Source organism: Rhinatrema bivittatum, chromosome 5 (genome assembly GCF_901001135.1).
Source record: "Rhinatrema bivittatum chromosome 5, aRhiBiv1.1, whole genome shotgun sequence".
Lineage (NCBI taxonomy): Eukaryota > Metazoa > Chordata > Amphibia > Gymnophiona > Rhinatrematidae > Rhinatrema > Rhinatrema bivittatum.
In genome coordinates, this window is record NC_042619.1 from 70,670,784 (window position 1) to 70,692,821 (window position 22,038).

Below are 22,038 nucleotides of genomic sequence, written 5' to 3' on the forward strand. Positions count from 1 at the left end.
TACTTGGCTGAATTATCAAAAAGGCTGCTCACCTGTAATTTTGTTATGGGTTTGACAGTTGCTTGGTTTTCGTTGGAAATGTTACTACCCTTAACATAAGGATTAGGGGTATCCGGCACAGAGCAGCAATTACTACATATGAAGCTTGCTGAGAAGACTGGACTGACCATTTGGTTTTTTTCTGCTGTCACTGCTATATTACTATGTTAACAAGTTCTCCAGGGAACGAGTCCGATCTCTGGAGGCTTGAGTGGCAGACCTAGAGGAGCTAAGGGAGATAGAGGTATATAGAGAAGACCTTCAGGGACATAATAGAGAAGTCCCACCTCCAATCTGGTAGCCCCTGTGCTCCTTTGGAGGAGAAAGGTCACATGGAAGAAGAGCATCAGCTTGATGAGGCAGGAAGCAATGCTGTAGCTAGGACCTGCCCTCAAAATGATGTAGTATCCTCTCACACCGAGGATAGGTCGCCAAGGGCATGTGCCCAGGAGGGAAGGGTTAGAATGGCCTTTATAGTTGGTGATTCATTTATTAGGAAGGTTGATAGCTGGATGGCTGATGGACGTGACGACTGTTTGGTAACTTGCCTGGCTGGTGTGAAGGTGGCAGACCTCACGCATCACATAGGATTTTAAATAGTGCTGGGATATGTGAGTACCATGACATAGGAAAGTGCAGGAGGGACGTTCTGGAAGCCAAATGTAGGATTTTAGGTAGAAAGCTGAAATCCAGAACCTCCAGGGTGGCATTCTCAGAAATGCTCCCCATTCCACGTGCAGGACCCCAGAGGCAGGCAGAGCTCCAAAGTCTCAATGTGTGGATGAGTAGGTGGTGCAAGGAAGAGAGTTTTAGATTTATTAGGAACTGGGTTTCATTTTGGGGAAGGGGCAGCCTTTTCTGAAAGGATGGGCTCCACCTTAACCAGAGTGGAACCATGCTGCTGGCATTAACCTTTAAAAAAGAGATGGCGCAGATTTTAAACTAGATGATGGGGGAAAGGCGACAGTCGCTCAGAAGTGTATGGTTTGGAATAATGTATCTTTGAAGGATACTAAGAGAACAGGGAAAATAGGGCATCCCAGTAGAGAGGTTGCAATAAATGCCAAAGGGAATCAGGTGCCTTTAAGTAAAGTGCAGAAAGATTCCAAATTACCCCTGGCAAAAGCTTTACTAAAATCCAAGTAAATTGCATCGAGTGCTCTTCCCCCATCAAAGAAATCAATTAGATTTGTCTGACAGGACCTTCCCCTGGTGAATCTATGTTGCTTCTGATCGAGCAACCCACTGGATTGTAGATAGTTCACTATCCTTTCCTTCAGCAGAGTCTCCATTAATTTTCCCATCACCGAGGTGATGCTAACTGGCCTATAGTTTCTAGCCTCTTCTCTGCTCCCACTCTTGAAAAGTAGGACCACCACCGGTCTTCTCCAGTCACTAGGGACTACACTCTTTTCCAAAGATCTATTGAACAGGTCACATAGTGGTGGAGTGGCAATATATGTTACAGACAGCATTGAGTCAAACAAGGTAAAAGTTATGCATGAAACAAAATGCAATGAAATTTCAGGTGAAAAAGGGAATAATATAGTAATGCGGGTGTGTTACTGTCCACCTGGCCAGAATGAACTAACAGGAATGAAATGCTAAAAGAAATTAGAGAAGTTAACAAAATCATCAATACAGTAATAATGGGTGATTTCAATTACCCCAGTATTGACTGGGTGAATGTTACATCAGGACATTCTAGAGAAGTACAGTTTCTAGATGAAATAAATGACTGCTTCAAGGCGCTAATACATTTAAAACTAATAAGAGAAAGTATTTTTTTCTCAATGCATAATTAAGCTCTGGAATTTGTTGCCAGATGATGTGGTGAAAGCTATTAGTATGGCTGTGTTTAAAAAAGGTTTGGACAAGTTCCTGGAGGAAAAGTCCTTTATAATTAATAAGGAAGAGTTGCAGAAATCCACTGGTTATTCTTGGGATAAGCAGCTTGGAATCTGTCTACCCCTCGGAATACTGACAGGTTTTTGTGACCTAGTTTGGCCACTGTTGGAAATAGGATACTGGGTTTGATGGATCCTTGATCTGAGCCAGTATGGCAAGCCTTATGTTCTTAAGTAAGGGGGAAGGACTGAGTTATGCAACCTGTTTCAGGGAGTGGCACTACCATTGGGGGCATCCAATTGCACTACCCACTCCCCTGCATCTGAGTCCCAGCACCTTTCTTTCTAGAAAAAGAGCATTGATAAGCATTAAGTGCTTAGGATAGAGTTACAGTAGTCCAGTAGTCTTGGTGAGAAGTGGATTCTTTGCCTATTATAATAAAAGCATAAGACAGGTCCTGCCAGTCATCCTTTTATCAGATCAGCATCCAATAACCAAAAAATGCTGCAGAAAAGGAACCTTCTAGACAAATACTAGTCCCATCTTCAGATCAATGATTGCAAACCACTCCCCATGATTATGGAATATCATATACCACAAACATACTAGTGATTTTACAATTTCTTCCACAATCTCTTAAGCTTAAATTGTAACTAGGGCCTGTGATTAGAGAATCCCCGCTTCTGGAAAATGGTCCAGTAATTGATACAGTTTGCGATTCGTAGATTTCCAGCCCACCTTCAATCATATTCGCCATTTACTCAATGAGCGACAGACGATATTTATTAACACAACATACACAAAATAGAACGTCATTAACTTTTGGCTGAGATCATTTTCCTTCTTGACATTTTCCTAATAAATAAATAATTCACCGGCTTTTAGCTTTTATCCTATAAACATAAAAAGGCAAATAAAAACACCATAAACATAAAAAACATCCGTTTAACTTATGTAATAATATGCACAAAAATTCGAGCCGTACCATATAAGCATATAATGAAATTTCCTTTATGAAGAACGGTAATGACACAATAAAAGACTTACGAAGTGCAAGGAAAGCCTGTGGATATATGACAGCGAAAGCAGCAAAGGGTGAGAAAAGTGCCAAGTGGGTGGATGGTGTTGAATGACGTCACGCTTTGTTTTCCTCGCGCTCCTCGCGACATTTAGAGGACTAACTCTTTCCCCTTCGTCGAAAGTTCCTATGCGGCTGGTGCATGCGCAGTTTGATGTGAGTTTGATAGTAGTCTGCCAGCGCGCGCATGGCGCGTAGCGGATGCGTGGGACGGGCTGGGCTTCGGTCTCGTGGCTGCTGATGCTGCAGTGGATGGCTGGAGCCCGATGCTGCAGCTACTGCTGTTGCGATTGGCGTGCGATGGAGAGCGTGCGCTGGGCGTTCCGATGTGGGGCTTGGTCCCCCGGGCGCGCCGACTGGCTGCTGGCGGCCAGCTGTGTGCAGCCTGAAGAAAAGGCCAGGATCGGGGAGTTTATTTTTACCCGCGACGCCAAAGCGGCAATGGTACATTCGATTCTCACTGACTACTGCAAAGTCCCCGGGGGTGGGGGCAGTCCAGTCCTAGTTTAGGATAACGATGGAGTTTCATTATTACAGACGAATGGGTTTCTCTTTATGGATTACCCTCCTAAACGGAAATTTGATTCGATTGACTTTTGGTCCTCTTTCATGTCAAGGAGTTCGTCTGTAGAAGGGACAGGAAAGAGGCAGATAACTGAGGGGCTACCCAAGTCTAGAAGCACAGTATGGTAACTTTAGAGTAGGGTTGGTATACGCTAGCTCTCTCGTGCCACCAACAATTTATAGGACTTTAGATAAAATAAATGATAGGAATACTTATTTACATGCAGTTGTTCCAGGAGTGTCCTCGCCCATTTCTGTCTTATCTTTTTTTTTAATCTGTGTGCATAACTCCTGGCTTTCAGAAATAGGCGTGTATATAAAGCCTTTGGATATTTTGGGAGTAGTTTTCAAACTGCATTTGGGCAAAATAAGCTTGGACATTTTTACCTGCTTCTTGTGAGTACTTTTTCTTGTAACAGAACGTGTAGACTTCAAAATGGAATCTGCGTTATTTTCCTTCCCCAACTAAACATATATGTTTCATCCAAGTATCTCCTCTATAAAGTTATAGATCTAGTCTGCAATAGGAAAAAAAAAAAAAAATTAAAAATATAAGAAGAAAAAGTGAACCATTAGGCTTTGCAATCAACAGAATTTCTTAACTTGCCCAATGTTAGTAGACTTTTTGTAAAATTGGAGTTCCTGTATATTGAGACCAAGAATATCTTGTTCCCAGAAGCTCTCGCATAAGCCATCAACGTACTTCTGGAGTGGGACTGTGTTCCACAGTCAGGTCTGATGATGCTGGAGGTGGGTCGGGGCCCTGGGAGATTTCGCCCTAGCACTCCCTCCCCCCAATGAGATGTTGAAGGGGCCGAGTGGACACTCCGTCTTTGGGCCTGGCACAGATGGCTTTGTAGATGGACTCCAAAATTCCCGCCCTAGGAATGGGAAGTGATGTTAGACATGGAGGAGAGGGAGCTCTCAATACTCTGTCTCTTACTAAGGAAGGCCCAACCCATGGGTGGTGGTGGAATCAGATTTAAATCAACTTTTAATATGTTCTTTAGTCACGGAGGGTTTTTCTTTTTTTTTTTGATCTGTTATTTTTTTTTAATAGTTTAACACTTAATTGGAATAAAAGGTGTTCACTTTTTTACAGTGTGGACTGTGATTTACATATCTCCTTGTTGACCTTGAGCTGCTTGGGCTTTCATCCTTCATGAGTATAATGCCAGCATACAGTTATAACAACAATGCACAGCAAATCTGTTGAGTTATTTATATTCAGAGTGCTTGGTGTTTCTTAGCGTCCTGTCAGATGAATTCAGAACCAGTGGAAATATGCACCGCTACCAGCAGATGGAGTTGGAGCAAACTGACAGTATATATTCCTCTGCAGTGACAGCCTGCCAGTATTCACCATCTCCAGCAGATGGTGGACGTGCATTTCCCTGCTGGGGATTGCTTCAAATTTAGAGGAGAATTAATTGGAGATTTTTATTGCCCCGCTTTTCTGCGGTGATACCTAATAGGCCCTCCCCCAATTGAGAACCCCTGAGGTGATTTCTGTGGTTCCTTAAATGAGTGCCTTGGTCCAGTAGCTGGTTATAGGCTGGCGTGGACTTAGCTGATTATGCAGCTGAAAGGCTGTGAGCGCAGGAAGCCGAGTGTAGCGGTAACGGTATATACTCTCTCCCATTTCAGCCAGGAAGGCTGACCTCATGTACGTTTTGAAAAAAAAAAAAAAAGACAGAGTGGAGGGGTTAGTTTAGGACTTCCTTTGGTTTCTGTGCTCAGCGCTCTGTCCTGATGTGTGTTCCCACTTCCATGGGGGTTAGGGGAACTGGGCAGCCTGGCGGGTTGAGCTAGGTTCCGCTGTTAGGCTTCTTTTTTGTGCGTATCATGTTAGGTCACGGTGGTGTTTTGCTTGCTTAGTGCATCCAAATTGTGCGCGCGGCCTGTGCGTGCACTCTCCTACATATTGGTTGTGCGCCAAGGTTTGAAGTGGTGACAGTGCGCTTAACCCTTTGGCGTTTAAACGTGGGTTGCTTAAATTTTATACAAATTAAATTTATGTGCATAAATTTTGTTTCAGCCGGGCTTAGGCTGGACGCACATCTTCAGTCGCCAGTTAAACATTCTGATGGATTAATGGCGTCGGTGGCTAAGAAACCTAAGTGCCTTTCTCTTTGTGCTGCATGTAATATTAGAATCAAAATTTCTCACTCAACAATAAGACTTAATAAGACATACATTAAATGATAAATCCTGCAACCTTCATATATGCACCTCTGTTCCCTTGAATGTATCGGGTAACCTCTGCGGAGCTATGAATGCTTCACCGTGCTTTTGATTTAATCATCGGTTGCTTGAGGATCTAAAGTCTTTATGATAGCTGTTATATGAATACAGCTATAAACAAGTTAGTAATGTACTTAACTTGGAAGTGGTGACTGAGTAATGTCTTCCATTGACATGTTGTAGAATGCTGCTGTTATGACGTTCAAAGAAAGTTTCCTCTCAGGTACCGTTTTGCAATTTGCCGATGTGGCTGTTTAAATGGCCGTCCTGACTGAGGGTTCCTTTCAGGTCTTCATGCCGCTTGCTGCCATATAGGCCCGACTCTGCAGGGTTTCGGAAATCTTCCTTCTTCAGGGGTATAGCAAGCTATTATATATGGCAAAAGTTGTAAGTGCATAAAAAACATTTTAAATGCATAAAGAACATATAATCTTCTGGCTTCTACAACATTACAAAAACTGTCTAAGCCTTATATAGAGGCGCACTGTGGTGGAAGAAATCATAGCTTAAATAGACTGTATTTAGTCCGTATTTGATCCGGTACCTTCCCCAGTTTTGATTTTCAAATCAGTGCTGTTGTAAAAAATCTTCCTGTCACCTCAGGGGAAATTTCGGCGTCTGACGTGATCGCGTGCGTGCGCTGTCTTTTAACTTGTTGGAAAAAAGACCGCGAAATCGCGGGATGATTTGACAGCGCTGTTCTGAGTGATCAGCATCAGTGATACAGGTGTCCAAAATGCAGAGTGTTATGACAACGTGTGCCACTCTGTTTTATCATTTAGTCCCGCCGGTTCAATTGATTGTAACTTGAAAATCCAGAAGTTTTCTCTTAAATTGAGTTTTGCTTTCCGGTCCCCTCCCCTCTTCGATGCTGCGATATGTTCCAAAATGGTCCATTTGTAATCTTTAAACTCGTGTTGTTTACTGATGCTGTGTGCTACTGTTGGAGCCTTGACATCCTTCGTGTTGAGACGGCTTCGATGTTCTATGAGCCTCGTTTTAATTTTTCTGGATGTCCGTCCTTCATATGTTTTAAGGCATGGACACTGGAGTACATAAACAACGTAGTCTGAATTGCAATCCGTGCTACTTTTCTGTCTGACCACGTAGCCTGTATGAGGGTCCTGCCATGAAGTCCCTACAATGGAAATGTTGCAAAAATCACATTTACCGCAAATTTTGTGCCCTTGTTCAGCCATGGTGGAAGGAACTGCTGTGTGCAGTCACAGCGCCCCTTTGGTATGAGGAGTCGACTCAGTGGATCCAGGTATTTTCGTCCCTAAAGAGGGGTGACTTGTCAGAGGACTCAGCCTTTTGGCAGGACTCAGTCCTTTTGTCCCACACAGCCCAAGCGAGTAATATTGATTACTGCAATTCCCTATTACTAGGGCTTCCTTTTTCCGCAACCAGTCCCCTTCAGGTGTTACAGAATGCCGCTGCTAGGGTGCTAACTGGTAACAAAAAATGCGACCATATCACACCTGTGTTAATTGCTCTTCACTGGTTACCCATTACATACTGCATACAATATAAAACTGCATGTATTATACACAATATTATTTATGGTGAAAAAAATGAATGGCTGAATGCGGTTATCCATTTACATATCCCGCAGAGAAATCTCAGGTCGGCAAACGAGGCCCTCTTAACAATTCCGTCGATAAAGTCAGCACACCTCAGTCAGGTCAGTGATCAAGCAATATCAATTGCCGGCCCAAAGCTCTGGAACACGCTACCAGCACAGATAAGACTTCAAGCAGACAGTAAGAAATTTAAGACCGAGCTTAAGACATGGCTCTTTGACTGTACATATGCAGATGTAACTAACAAATGACCTCTTTGCCTATTGTTTAGATTTATAATTTTTTAACTCTTAAGGATTACTTTTTCCACTTATATTGTAATTGCCATTCTCTTATGTTTTCTTATGATTTTAACATTTGTACTACCTTTTAATCATCTAATATTTAACTATTTATGTACTTTTAATGAATTATTGTACTTTCATTGCTTCCATTTTATTGTAAACATTTGTGAAGGTTTACTAATGCAACGGTATATAAAAAACCAATAAAATAGAAACTAGGTTCGGGTAGTGGAACCGCCTGAGCATCCCAGTGAAGGTTTGCCCACCCACCCCCAGGAGCAGGAGATAGGGGGTTGCCTCTCTCACTTTTATCAGAGGTGGGTCAAGATTTGATAGGCTCGGTGGGTCCTGGAGGTCATACGAGAAGGATATGCGCTGGAGTTTCGCAGTATTCCTCGGTACTTGGTGTTCATGGTGTCTCCCTGCCACTCTCCGCAGAAGAAGCAGACAGTCGAGAGTATGCTGTCAAGGCTCCTCAGTCTGAGGGCTGTGGTTCCAGTACCTAAGTCTCAAGAAAATACAGGTCGATATTCCATTTATTTCATTGTACCTTAGGAAGAGGACTCCTTTTGTCCCATCATGGATCTCAGAGGAGTCAGTCGTCATTTGTGGGTGACTTACTTTCGCATGGAAACATTGCGCTCGATGATAATGACCATGCAGTTGGTGGACAGACCTCCTTGGATCTGTCTGAGGCATACCTCCATATTCTTATCCGATTGGATCACCAATGCTTTCTGCTTTTTGCGGTGCTGGAGTGCTGTTATCAGTTTTGGACTTTCAGAACCTTTTCCAAGGTTATGGTGGTAGTGGCTGCAGAACTGAGAAAGATGAGATCAGACTGGTTGATTTGGGCCAAGTCTCTGGAAAAGAGCCGTCTGATGACCCGCAAAGTTGGATGGTGAAATTAGCCAATAGTATCCTTCAGGCATCTCAGTCATCTGGGTGTGCGATTTGACATGAAGCAGGGCAAAGTTGTTTTTTTTTTTTTTTTTTTTTGGGAGCTCGTATTCAAAAGTTGATTGCGCAGGTGTGTCTCTTGGTGAACACTATACGCTCAACAGAGTGGACCTATCTACAAGTGCTTGGGTTGATGGTGGCAACCCTGGTACTAGTACTGTAGGCGAGGGTGCATGTGTGTCCACTTAAGTGTTCCCTGCTGTCTCGATGGAACCCACAGTCTCTTGACTATTCGATTCGGCTGCACCTGCCGATGGAAATCTGCTTTCAACTCCAGTGGTGGTTGCAAGCGGATCATTTGAGAAAGGAAGTCTCCCTGATGTCGCCGGACTGGTTGGTAGTAATGACATGTGAGCCTCCAAGGTTTGGGAGCTCTCTGTTAGGAACTAATGGCGCAAGGGCACTGGAACACAGAGGAGTCTCTCTGGAACATCAATCAGCTGGAAGCCTGGGCAGTTCAGTTGGCGTGCTTGCAGTTCACCTGCAGGCTGCAGGATCGAGTGATCCGAATAATGTCGGACAACGCAACAACGATGTCTTACATCAATCAGTAGGAAGGAACCAAGAGCCAGTAAGTATCATGTGAGATAGTCCAACTTATGGAATGGGTGGAAGTGCATCTTTAGGAGATCTCAGCCTCACACATTGCAGGAAGAGACAATGTAAGAGCAGACTTCCTCAGTAGGGAGAGTCTGGAACCAGGAGAATGGGTATTGTCGGACGAGGCTTTCCAGCTGATAGTGGATTGCTGAGGCCTTCCATTTCTAGACCTGCTGGTGACTTCTTGCAATGCGAAGGTTCCTCGATTCTTCAGTTGAAAGAGAGATCCGAAGTCCTTGAGGATCGATGCTTTCTTGCAGGCCTGGCCAGAAGGCAAACTCCTGTATGCCTTTTCCCTGTGGCCCTTATTGGGAAGAATGGTTCGAAGGATCGAAGGCCACAACGGGAGGCCCAGGAGGCCATGATATGCAGATCTGTGAAGACTTCTGGTGGATACCCCCCTTTGTCTTCTGCCGCATAGGAACCTGTTACAGCTCAAAGATCCAACTGTGTTTTGACTTACGGTAGCCTTGAGAGGGCTTACTTGTTGAAGCATGGATATTCTGTGGTGATTGCCAGCATGCTATGAGCATGAAAGTTCTCCACTTCCTTAGCCTGTTTGTCGGTTTGGCGAGTGTTTGAGGCTTGGTGTGAAGATCAAGGAGTGCTTCCTCGTTCATTTAGGATCCCAGTCATTTTGGAATTTTTGCAGGATGGATTGAATAAAGGGTTAGCCCTTAATTCCTTGAAGGTACAGGTGGTGGCTCTTGCCTGTTTCAGGGGCCAGGTGAATGGTGAATCCTTATCGTCTCATCCTTGTGGCCCGTTTCTTGAGGGGAGTGAAACATCTTGGTCCTCCCTTAGGGTTACCGGTTCCTTTGCGGAGTCTTAACCTTGTGTTGGATTTGTTGGTGGGCCCTTCGTTTCTACTGCTGTGTGTTCTTTCCTTGTGGTTACTGTCCTTGAAAACGGTGTTTCTGGTGGTGATTTGTTCTGTGCGAAGAATTTCCGAGCTGCTTGCCTTGTCTTGCCGGGAGCCATTCCTTCTTGGTGATTCCAGGAGCGATACAGTTGCGTACTGTTCCTTCTTGCCTAAAGTGGATTCAGATTTTCACTTTAATCAGTCAATTTCCTTACCGTCCTTGGATGAGGAAAGAGATGCAGAAGAATACTACCCGTTGTCTCCCTTGGGTGTCAAGAGACATGTTGCGAGGTATCTGGAGGTTTCTAAACCTGTCTGAAAGTCGGATTGCCTGTTTGTCCTTCTTGGTGGGGGGAAAACAGGTTGAACCAGCTTCACAGGCTACAGTAGCTTGCAGGAATAAGGAGGTGGTCACGGCCATGTATGTGGCGGCTGAAAAGCTGTTGTCCACTCAGATCAGGGCTCATTCCACTAGGGCTCAGGTAGTGTCATGGGTGGAGGTTAGATTGCAGTTCGGCAAATGTCGACGGGAGACAACAAAGTGGTCCTCCTTAAACACCTTTTCCAGATAATATTGTCTGGATGTGCAGGCCCGGGAAGGGACAGCATTTGCACATGTGGTTTTGACTGGACCATGGGCAGCCTCCCGCCCTGTTTGGGAGTAGTTTGGGTACATCCCACTGGTTCTGGATTTATCTATCTCGATGCTAAGAAATGAGAAATTACTGCGTTCCTGATAATTTCCTTCTCTGTAGGACAGACAGATGACTCTAGCTTCCTGCCCTTGGCTGCCGATTGATTGCATTATGGTCCTCCTGCAGGATTAAGAGTCTCCAGGGATTACTGGTTAAGTGTTAATCCAGTCCCTAGATTAGTGATTAATACGTTCTGCGTCTGAGCTCATTGTTTTTTGTTGTTTGCGTACAGTATTGGTTGTCTGTTTTTAATCAAAGTTTTTGCTAGTCTGTCTACAGTTGTTTTTGAAGAGAATACTCGCAGGCTGATGTCACTGCAGGGGTACATATACTGTGATGTCAGTTTGCTCAGTCTGCACCTGAAAGAGCCTGGTGGCAGCTGCTCTGCTGTCAGCATTTTTAAATTTTCAGTGTGCCCTGATCTCTGGCAGGAAATGTCATGCTGGAGCTTGGATTGTGTGCAAAACTGAAGAATAGAGCACATGTTCATTGGCATGGATTAAATGCAGCAGTGTGGGAGAAGGATATATTTGATTTTTGAAACTGATCATTTTGAAATTGTGTCAAATGTGCACCTGCAAATTATTGACCAAATTCAGATGGAAAAAAACTCTGCCATGGAGTCTGAATATTTTGCATTCAGCTTTGAAGATTTTCATCTTTGGAAATTTGCTGAGAGAGCAGAACTAAGAGAAGTAGTTCCTGTCTTCCCTTTCCCCACTCCTCTTCGCCCACCTTCTTTCTGCTGAGGAAAGCAAACCATGTTCAGTATAAAATACTTCCTATTCCATTAAAGATGTACAACATTTCCAATTGTTTAATAAAAGTGCTACTTGATCAATTTTACTTGTGAGCCTTAATGTTTTCTTTCTTTTGTCTTTGTATTCTGGGTGACAGGTTTTTTTTTTTTTTGGGGGGGGGGTTAACTTTTCTATTTTTTGCTTCCTGATCCCAGAATCCAGATGCAGAGCTGTCAAGATACCCAGTTCCAGGAGGGAGATTTTAGGCTGGTCATTGGATTCTGACAGCACTATGCTGATGCATTTATGGGACCAGCAGCACTGAAATTTTTTTTTTTGGGGGGGGGGGCAGGTCTTGCAGCACTGATTTCAAAGGATAGAATCGGGAAACAGATACTACATTGTACTGGAATGTAAGTTCAAAACCAGGACAGGACAAAAAGTTTCCTTCCTGGAGCTCAGTAACTTAGCAGCTCTCCCGATGGTGGTGATGCAGTAGAACGCTGCTAAATCTCCTGCAAAAAAATGTTGTATTGCAAATCAGATTTAAGGTAGAAAGAAAGTAGTTCTCACAGATTGATGGTATTTGCATGATTTATTTTCCAGCTGCTTTCTTCCCCTCTCACACAAGCTTTTCTCTCTCGCTCATCCTTTTATTGAAGTAGCCTTTTCCGAACCTTCGGTGTTAATGTGCCTGCATTAGAGTGCACTACATTTAAATGAGCTGATTTCCACGTTTTTGCATTTACTTGGCTCATTAAAATTCACTTTATGAGCTCATTACCATCAATTTAGTGTACATTGGGCGTCTTTGTTGACTAGCTCAGGTGTTTTAGCACACATTGCTATATAGAGCCCTGAAGGAATGAACCAATCTCCCTGGTAAGTTTTCAGCACCTTTCATATTCTGGAGAAAAGGCACCATTCTCTAACTCATTCAGTCTGAATAAAAGAAAGTGAGCTGAAATGAATGGATGGACTGCTTTATTGACCTTTGTTTTGAAAGTTACTACCTCTCAAAGATAATACGATTTTGTTTTGATGTTGCATGGGGATTTTATTGTTAGTGGGGCACAAATTACTTTCTCCCATGTGCCCACCTTTTCAAAAGGGAGCTTCATGGGGAGTTTCCCTTTGAAAATTAGCTTGCAGGCCTGTGGGTATAATGTACCTGTGGACCTGCAAGCCCTCTGACCCCCTCAATACATTGGGCCTGATTCATACTTACTCTGGTTCTCCCCCATCTCTGTAAGGATTTAGTGATCTGGATTCTGGAATGCAGGGAAAAGTGTACCCATGCAGGTCCTTATATGCACGCTTTCACCCGCATATTGGACGGGCGGTTTTATAAATGGACATTTCCATGGGTAAAGCATTGCTTTTCCCATGGAAATGCCTTTTAAAATTACCCTTGCTGAGTGCACTTTACAAATCGAAAATAAATATGTACCTACAGGCAAAGTTTGAAGAAGATCCATTGGCCTTATTTTCTGATCCTAAGCTAGAATTCTGTGTGTTCCTGTCTTAGTCTGAAAACTCCTTTTTGTATAATACTCACAATTTGCAGACTATCATTGCAATGAAGAGATTTTGGACCTCAAGAGTACTGTAGTAAAGGGGGTTATGCAGGACAAGCTACTCTTTGGTGCAGGTTTTAGTTGGTAACTTGAGTGCACAGTTTAATCCGTGTCTTTTTTCACTTGACAGGCTGGTCGGCTGTTGATAAGGAAGCTAATTGCAGACAAGCTGAAAATACCATGGAATGAAATACTATTGCAGAGATCCCCAAAAGGCAAACCATTTCTCGTAAATGACATTTCCAAGACCTTTCCCAACTTCAGCTTTAATGTCTCTCATCAGGGGGAATATGCAGTTCTAGCAGCTGAAGTGGAGTTTCAAGTTGGTGTCGATGTGATGAAGACTGAGTTACCAGGTACTGTCGCATAAGCAGTGCATACTTTTATTTAACTAGTAAAGCTGAACTATCAGACTATCATAGTGAGAAAAGATCTGCATGGCAAGTGGTATTATGTTGAGTTTTTCTGCATGGGTTCCCATTGGCTCTGATTACATCCTTAACCAGAAAAGTGTTGATCCCTTGTTTTGGAGTGGGTTTGGTTTGTAGTTTTTATTACTTTTCAGAATTAATGTAGTGTTTTTACAACAGTATGGAGGGGGGGGGGATGTAGTAGTCAGAAGTGTATTCAGAGAATGAAAAAGCATCAGAGTGCTTCAGTAAACTTATGGGTCACGACAACCGTGCAAGTTATTGTATATATCCTTATGCAGTCAGAATGTAAAGAGTTCCTTTGCTATTTTCAACCCCTCATATCTTCCATTAGTTGGTGACCTTCTTTTTTTTTTTTTTTTTACCTCAGTTGGAATGGATTTCATGGGGTAAATCTATTACATTAAGGTGGCTGCCTGCTCACCCCCTGCTGCAGGAGACACATTTTGTTGACCATGGTACCCTAATCTAGGGCTAGATATACTAAGCCTTTCTGCTATAGACACAAAACGAGAAAAACCCTTTAGTGCAGAGTTGGCCAACATGTCATGCACCAAGAGCTAAGAAATTGGAATGCATAGTACCAAAGACCCTCATGTTTTCCATAGATGAGAAGTGGGGGGGGGGGAAGGAAACGACCACCTTCTTCCAACAGTACCTCGCTCTCGCTCAGTCCGTCCACCCTGTTCCCACTGGTTTCTCTCTCAATCCCATTCTGTTCCCAGCATCTCTTTTGATCCCTCTGCGAATCTCTCTCAATCCCCAGCCCTGTCCCCGCCAGTCAGTCACTCTGTCGCATCCTGTTCCCACTAGTGCCTCAATTCTCCCAAAAGTCTCTCCTTTACTTCCCCTACCCTGTTCACTTCAGTCACTCAGTTCTCTCTCTGTTCCCTCACGCTGCTCTCACATTAGTCTCTCTCTCAAGTCCCCCACCCTGTCACCATGAGTCTTTCTCTCTCTTAATCCCATCCTGTCCTCCAATGTCTCAGTCCTCCCACCACTTTCTCAGTTTCTCCGCCCTGACCCCACCAGTCTCTGACCAGCATCTCCCTCTTTCTCTCCCCCTTGCATTGCCCGGTGTCTGTCTGTCTTTCTCTTTCATCCCCATTACTATCTCTCAATCCCCCCACCCTGTTTCTGTCAGTGTCTCAGCATCACTTTCTCTAAATCCCTCAAAAACAATGACGGGAGCTCTGCAGCTCCAAAGTTAACATTTCCCTCTGCACCACTTGTGCTACTGTGCTCCCATCCCCCCTCACCCTCTGCCTTCCCCCAGTATTTTCCTTCATCTCACCTCCTCTTACTCTCCTCTGTCCCATTCTTTCTTGCTTGCTCTCTCTCCTTCTGACCCCTCCCTCTCCAATGCCCCCTCTGGTTCTCTTGCATACACCCCCCACTATTATCCCATCTGACTCTCACACACTCACTCCCTTTCCCCTAATATTCACCCCTTTTCAAGTCACTCCTCCCAGAAGCATTCACTCCCTCTTGCACTGTGTTGTAGTTATGAGGTGTTGGAGTGAATTCTTGGGTTCTGCGGTGATGGCCGCTCCCACGGGGAGGAGCCCCATGAGGAACCGCAGTACTAGGCTAGACTCTATACACGCAGACACAGAGAAGTATTTATTTATTTATTTATTTAAAAAGTCTTCTATACCGATGTTAGTCAAAACATCACCTCGGTTTACATGGAACAAAAGCAACGGAAATTACAAGTAACAGGGGAAGGGTAAGGGGTACAAAAAACCAATAGGAGAGCAGAGAAGCATAGGAACAAACAACAAGTGAACTATAATGTCATAAGAACAAGGTCATAGTCAAATTCAGGTCATGATCCATCACAATTCAATATTCATCAAGGGTGTTGGGGAAAGGCTTGTTTGAATAGCCAGGTTTTGAGCTGGGCTCTGAATTTGGTGATGCAAGGTTCAAGTCTGAGGTGGGTTGGGAGTGAGTTCCAGTGCATAGGTCCAGCAATGGAGAGCGCCTGATCCCTTGTAGCTGTGAGGTGTGCTTTCTTTAGGGATGGCACATGGAGGGACCCTTTGTTAGTGGTCCTTGTCGGTCGATTCGAGCAGGCAAATTGGAGGGGATCTGCCAGCCAGTTGGAGTGATGGGAATATAAGGCTTTATGTATAATGGTCAGGGATTTAAAGAGGATGCGGGAGGGAATAGGGAGCCAGTGTAGGTCCTTCAGTATAGGGGAAATATGGTCGTATTTGTGAGCGTTGGAGAGGGTTCTGGCTACAGTGTTCTGTAGCATTTGGAGGGGCTTTAAGGAGGAGTAGGGTAGGCCAAGAAAGAGGGAGTTACAGTAATCCATCTTGGATGCCAGTGTAGCCTGGACGACGGTGCGGAAGTCACTAGCGTGAAGGAGAGGTTTCAGTAGTAGTATTTATTGTACAGCTTGATGGTACTGCGTGGGGTGGACAGCAGTAAAGTAGTCCAGGGGTCCTCAGCAGAGGAGACCAGCTCACATTGAAGTAGGTGGTAGGAGCGTGGCGTAGCAGGGACAGGTCCCGGATGTGTAAACCCTGAGTGCTGAAGCTGGAGATGAGACAGAGTGAATTAGTACTCACTGAGCTGTATTGTAGAAGGTCCTGGCAGGCAGAAGTTGTTCATTGGCAGGCAGCAGATTAGGGAGAGCAGGCCCTCGAGGAGCGAGTACCCGGTATCCCAGGATAGGTGCCTGAAATAGAGTAGAATACCCCGAAAGGCAGAGAGAGCTTCCTGCGGCAGCTGGAAGCGGCAGAGCAGCTTAGACCGGGGGCAATCCAATCCTTGCTAACTTGGTTTGTTAGCAAACGAAGGGCAAGCTAAATACCAGGATGTGATGACGTCACTCGGAGGGGACGCCCCTGAGGTTCCCGCCATGACGTGGATATAGACACGGGTGGCGTGCGCGCGCACCCTAGGAGGCCCTCAGGAAAATCATGGCGAACACCGTCGCCGTTGCCGATCCAGGAACGCCGGAGAGAGCGGCTTGAAGACGCAGCAACAGCCATCTTACCAAGGCTTGAGGAGAGAGGAGGAAGAAAGTGAGGCACAGAGGTCGAAGCCGTCTTGAGACCAGACGCAACACCCTGCACCCCCTCCTCACGTCAGTTCTGTCTCAGATTCTTCCCTCTTTACCTCCTCTAACTCTCTCTCACCCTCCCATCTTAATTACCTCTGACTTTCACCCATCCTCACCTCTGTAATCACCACCTTTGCCCCACCCTGACGTTTCCTTTTATTCACCCTACCCTCAATCACCACCACTGACTTGCTTGCACACGTGCTCTCCCTGCTGGCTTTCTCACAGTCCTCCCTATTCTTTTGAGCCCTTTTAACCCGAGTTCTCTCATTCCCCCACATATTATCATACAATACCCTATCTCAGCTCTCTCTCTTCCTCCCTTTGTTTCACTCACTCAAGCCCTGGTGGACCTCGGGGAGGAAAAGGGTGCTAGACAATCCAATTTGCATTGCTGACTTCAGGGAGATGGGGAAAGAAACAGTATTCACCCTTCCATCATCTTCCCCACAGCATAAGCTTCTCCTCCTCCTCCTGCTGTCCGCTGCTCCCCCAACTCTCGCAGCACTAATCTTTTCAGCATTCACCCGGTTTCTCTTGCCACAAATTATTCTGGCCTGACTGGAGCACTGGGTGACTTCCCTCCTTACCCCTCTGCTGTCAGATGAATCCCAAGTCTTAGGAGCACAGTGAGCCGCTGGGCCTGGTGCTGTGTTCACTCCAGCCCCCCCCCCCCCTCTTCAGATAGCAGGCCAGATAAGAGCTCTCTACTTCAGGCAGCAGGTGATCAGAGAGGATGGTGAGGGAAGGAGCAGGGATGTGACTGGCTCTTCTTTGCTCTCCTGTCAGATCCAGCCTCACCCTCTTTCCTGTCCGCTACCGCTGCTGATTGTAGATGAAGTGAGGGGAGGGAGGAGAGAGTAAATCTGGGACGAGCAGAGAAAACACTATGATCCATGCTCCAGCCCCGCTTCTGCAGCAGACTGTGAGGTCGGGGGAGGGAGGGGAGGGGCTGGAGCAGAATGTCTCTGCTCTGCTCTGCTTTATTGTGTGTGCTTCTTGTTCTAGCCCCTCCCATCCTGTCCTCTGCAGTGCTCCTTAGTTCCAATTTGGCCAGGATAGCAAGAGTGACATTTTGCACATGAAAGAGCCACAGATTGGCTATCCCTGCTTTAGTACATCTTTCCTCTAGTGCACAGTACCTGCTGAAATACAGCAGAGATTTTTGTAGTTCTGAATAGGTGAGATAAGCTATCAGTGGCATGGAGCAGTAGAAGTACTGTGACCGTTGCATGTTTCTGGTTTCTCACATTATCTACTTATTTGACATGATCAACAATAGCAATTGCCTTAGCTTTGGGAGTATCGCATGATTGACCTCTCCCTGTTTCCTCTACCTTGTGATTCTTGGTAACTATTTTTATGCATCCTTCTGTAGTAACTGATTATGCTTCGTGAATTTTGTTACCCATATAAATATTTTGTATTTAGGACAGGACTGCATAGGATATCAGCAGAGGAAGTACTTTAGTCTGCATGATAAAAAAAAAATACTTTACTTTGCACTCTAAGCTGTTTCTGTGAGCATTAGTATTGTCCTCCTGCCTTTAGTTATATGATTAGATTGCAGAGAAACAAAAGAAGGGGAAAAAGTGAAGACTGAGACGTTGAAAAAATTAGTGTTAGCTTTCCTGCTCCTACGACTTTTTAACTAGGCATTCAGATCTTAAAATCAGACTGGCTTTGGTTTTAGTTTGGAGTTTCCTAGCACCCAGACAGATGATACAGTTATGCACCTCTACTGGAGAAGGAATAAAGCTGATGTCACAGTATATATACTTCTGCCGTGATACCAAATGGCCCCTCCCCCAGTTGAGACTTCCTGAGGTGATTTTCGTGGTCCCTCAGATGAGTGCATTGGTCCAGTAACTGGTTTCTCAGCCGGCATAGACTTAGCTGTTAAAACAGCTAAAAGACAGTGGGTGCAGGAAGCCGAGTGTGGCGGTGACAGTATATGCACTCTCCCCCGCACCTGGAGACTGTCTCGTTTTCAGCCAGGAAAAGCTGAGCTCAGGAAGGTTTAAAAAAAAACAAAAAACCCCCACAGGTGCCATCTGGTTTTGGCATGGATCCTTCTGCCTTTTCTTGGGTAGAATTTCTTTCAAGGATTGCAGGCACAGTCCTCAACTTCGTCCAATCCTGTCAGGTCAGAGTCGCAGGTGGTGACCTCTTACTTGTCCGGTACTACTGTTAATCGCCGAAGTACACCTAGATTGGCAGCAGGTCCTCCCGATAAGAATCCGGATGGCATGAATGATGAAGCCGATCCTGACTCTCTGATGTGACCGCATCTTGAGTACTATGTGCTGTCCTGGCCTCCCTTCGCAAAAAAAGGCATAGTGGAACTAGCAAGGGTACAGAGGAGGGCAACAGAAATGATAACCAGAATGGAATGGGCTCCCTTATGAAGAATGGCTGAACAGGTTAGGACTCTTCAGCTTGGAAAAGAAATGACTGAGAGGGGATAGGATAGAAGTTTATAAAGTCATGAGTGGAGTAGAACAGCAAATCCAAGTTGTGGAATCTCGTGTCATAGGATATGGTTAAGGTGACCAGCATAGCACTGTTTAAAAGAGGTTCGGACAGGTTCCTGGAGAAAAGAGTCCATAAAACATTATTAACCAGGCAACAAGGAACGGATCTACTTTTTGGGATCTGCTGGGTACTTCTGGACTGGCCACTGTCGGAGGCAGAATGCTGGGCTTGATGGACCTTGGCTTGACACAACATGGCATTTCTTTATGTAATTAAAAAAATTAACACATGTAACTTAATCAGTGAAGTGAAACATGAAAAAGAAGTACTTTCTCCCTAATCTATTATATGCATGGTACTTCACAGAGAATGTTCAGAGCCTTTTCCCTTTGAGACAGTTGCTTCTCAGCTGTATTTCATGGCTCAAAGAACTTGTAAGTTAAAGCCCATTAGATTTTTTTACCATTTTCATTTTCACATAACTTACTTATCATGCCCTGCAGTTTGTTTATCCAATTCATGGTTTTTGATCAACTGCTTCAACCTTGCAAATTAAGCATTTACAATAAACCAGTATTTTTCTTAGACTCTTTCAGTGCTGCAGATAGAGCAAGCATTGACTTCATTCTGTTCTTCACAGAATGTGTTATCGTGCCCAGGACAAAAGCTGTAAGCCCCTTCCGATCACAACCCACCTGCAGTATATTGCCACCAATAATCCGTCTCCCCTAGATTCAGCGGCTGACCACCCCTCCTCACCCATGCTCTGATGTTTCTTCCCCATCCCATAAGAGCAAAAATCTCCAGCTGGCACAAAAGCAAAGCGGCTGACACCTTGAATGGCTGCCCTATGGGCTGCACCCTTAGGCACTGCCCTTTGGCAGCCGCCTGCAGCTTCTGGAGCTCGCCAAATACCTGGGGAAAAGAGAGAGGAGAGCAGCACCAGTAGCAATCAGCAGGCCCAGACCAGACCACTTCCACAGTAGTGCCAGCAGGAAAATATTGGTCAAATCCCCTATTCCATTATAATATCTTTGAGCTCTAACATACTATAAATTGAATATATCAATATGTAATCACTTTTAAAAAAATTAAAAATGCCATCTTAACCAAAATATAAATTCAAATTTAAACAGTATGAATTTTAAATGTTTTTAACATAGTCCATTTTTATCCACCTTGAGTTGGAATCATTTTTTTAACTTTATTTTTATCATATTTAAACAAAAATTCCCCAAAATATTCTTGTGAACAATAAGAGTTAATATCACGAAATATGTTACATAACATAGATAAAGAAAATTCACAAAAACCCAGAAAATTTGAAGAGGATGGGCCACAAATCAAAGAAATTCCTAAAGCAAGAAAAGAAATGGGATAACTTGTTAACTCACCAACCCATAATTATGTAGAAGCTGATACCCAAATTTAGTCAAGCAATATGAAAGGAGGACTCGTATAATATCAGGAGGAGCCTTACCAGATAGAAAATCAGTCAAATGACTGGGTTCAAAAAAAGCATAATTACATTACAGTATTTAACTAAACATTTAGCTGGATACTTTAAATAAAGTTGGAATAATTTTAACATTTTTAGAAATGCAATTAAGAATGATTTTGCTATACTTTTAAGGCATGCAGTAAAGAGTAAATTAGTTGGCCGGATTTGAGCATCCAGAATGTTTTTCAGCACTGTTCTCCCATCCCCTCTGTGTATGTGCATTCTAGTCTTACTGTATCTCTACCATTGACCATGTGACCTAGGACAAATTTCTTTATCCATTTGTTCTTCGCTGTGCTCAGCTGTAATTATGTCATCCTAATGTTCACAATTCTCCTTTACGGATGTTGGCGTGCAAGTGCAAAATTTATTGGGTTAATAGCATACATTAGAGGTGGCTGCAAATACACTTCCAGAATGGCAGGGGTTGAAAAGCACATTGAAATCGGTGCTTTCTAAATGCAAATTATTAATATGAAAAATCTTTTATAGTGTGCTGGAGTTATCCTCAATAAGTCATGGTGAGTAGGGACAGCTGGACAGATTGCATCAAATGGACCTTATGGGGGACTGTTAAAACTGTTTTGCACAGCTCAATGCATGTTGAGCCACATAGAACATGCTTTGAAAATTGCTCCTCTTAGTGCAGATACAAGCTGGCAGGGTTAGGTTGGTGGGGGGGGGGGGGGAGTTTGATTCACAGGACGTGTCCCCGCAGACCTGCAAGCACTGCTCGCAGTCTTAAAATTGCCCTTTTGTCTGTCAGTATCTATTATGGTGTTAGCTTTTTTTTTTTTTTATTTAAAATATTTGTTAGCCACCCTTCCAAAGTTCAGGGCTGGGTACAAAGTGACATGTCCATTATTATATATTCCTGCCTCAACTTTCTCTTTTTCATGCATTTGTTACTCAAAACTCAGTCATAGGAATACTTTTGAATATCACTCTTGAACGTACTGGAAGTGACAAGTGAAAGTGTATTAATCAAGGCTGTCAGTGTTTCTCAATGCTGTGCAACGTTGACTTTTTCCCTTCCTAGGGCCATCTCTTTTTTTTTTTTTTTTTTTTGGAAGCAGGAGGATCCTGCTTTGGCAATGATCGCAATATAGTTGTGTCCCTGATAGGGGAGGGTGGCAGGACGTTAACCCTTCAGATTGTACATACTCTCATTTTCAGCCAAAAAGCTAAGAAGGAACTATTTTAGGCTCATAAATCAGATTGTACACTTGGATCTTGACCAAAAGTGACATGGCCTTGATGCTAGCTTTTAACGTGTCCTGTTTTTTTGTTGTTTTTTTTATAACCAGATAAACGTTATTGATGAATTTTACAAAGTGATCATTTCATACATTGTGAATAAAGCAGAGGGCAGTTCACGTGACTTTGCATTTGTAAAATTGGCACCAGATCAGTGAAATAACTATTTTAACTGGTAGTTTACTTAGGGGTAGATTTTTAAAAAACTGCACCTGTGCGTACTT

At 44.0% G+C, this 22,038-nt stretch overlaps 2 protein-coding genes across 3 annotated transcripts in view; one reads left to right on the top strand and one right to left on the bottom strand.

The window, feature by feature from the left end:
• KBTBD3 (kelch repeat and BTB domain containing 3) overlaps positions 1 to 3,083 on the bottom strand; it is a 36,815-nt gene extending 33,732 nt beyond the window's left edge. Inside the window, exon 1 of the mRNA XM_029602438.1 lies at positions 2,935 to 3,083. The gene's annotated coding sequence lies outside the window, so the exon portion shown is untranslated. The remainder of the gene's footprint in view (positions 1 to 2,934) is intronic.
• The window catches only part of AASDHPPT (aminoadipate-semialdehyde dehydrogenase-phosphopantetheinyl transferase), a 155,693-nt gene continuing 136,660 nt past the window's right edge, over positions 3,006 to 22,038 (top strand). Inside the window, exons 1-2 of one of the 2 annotated variants that reach the window (XM_029602440.1) lie at positions 3,006 to 3,121; positions 13,205 to 13,430. In XM_029602440.1, coding sequence (XP_029458300.1) covers positions 3,017 to 3,121; positions 13,205 to 13,430 — 331 coding nt within the window. In that variant the 5' untranslated portion in view covers positions 3,006 to 3,016. The other variant, XM_029602439.1, reaches the window with a different exon arrangement.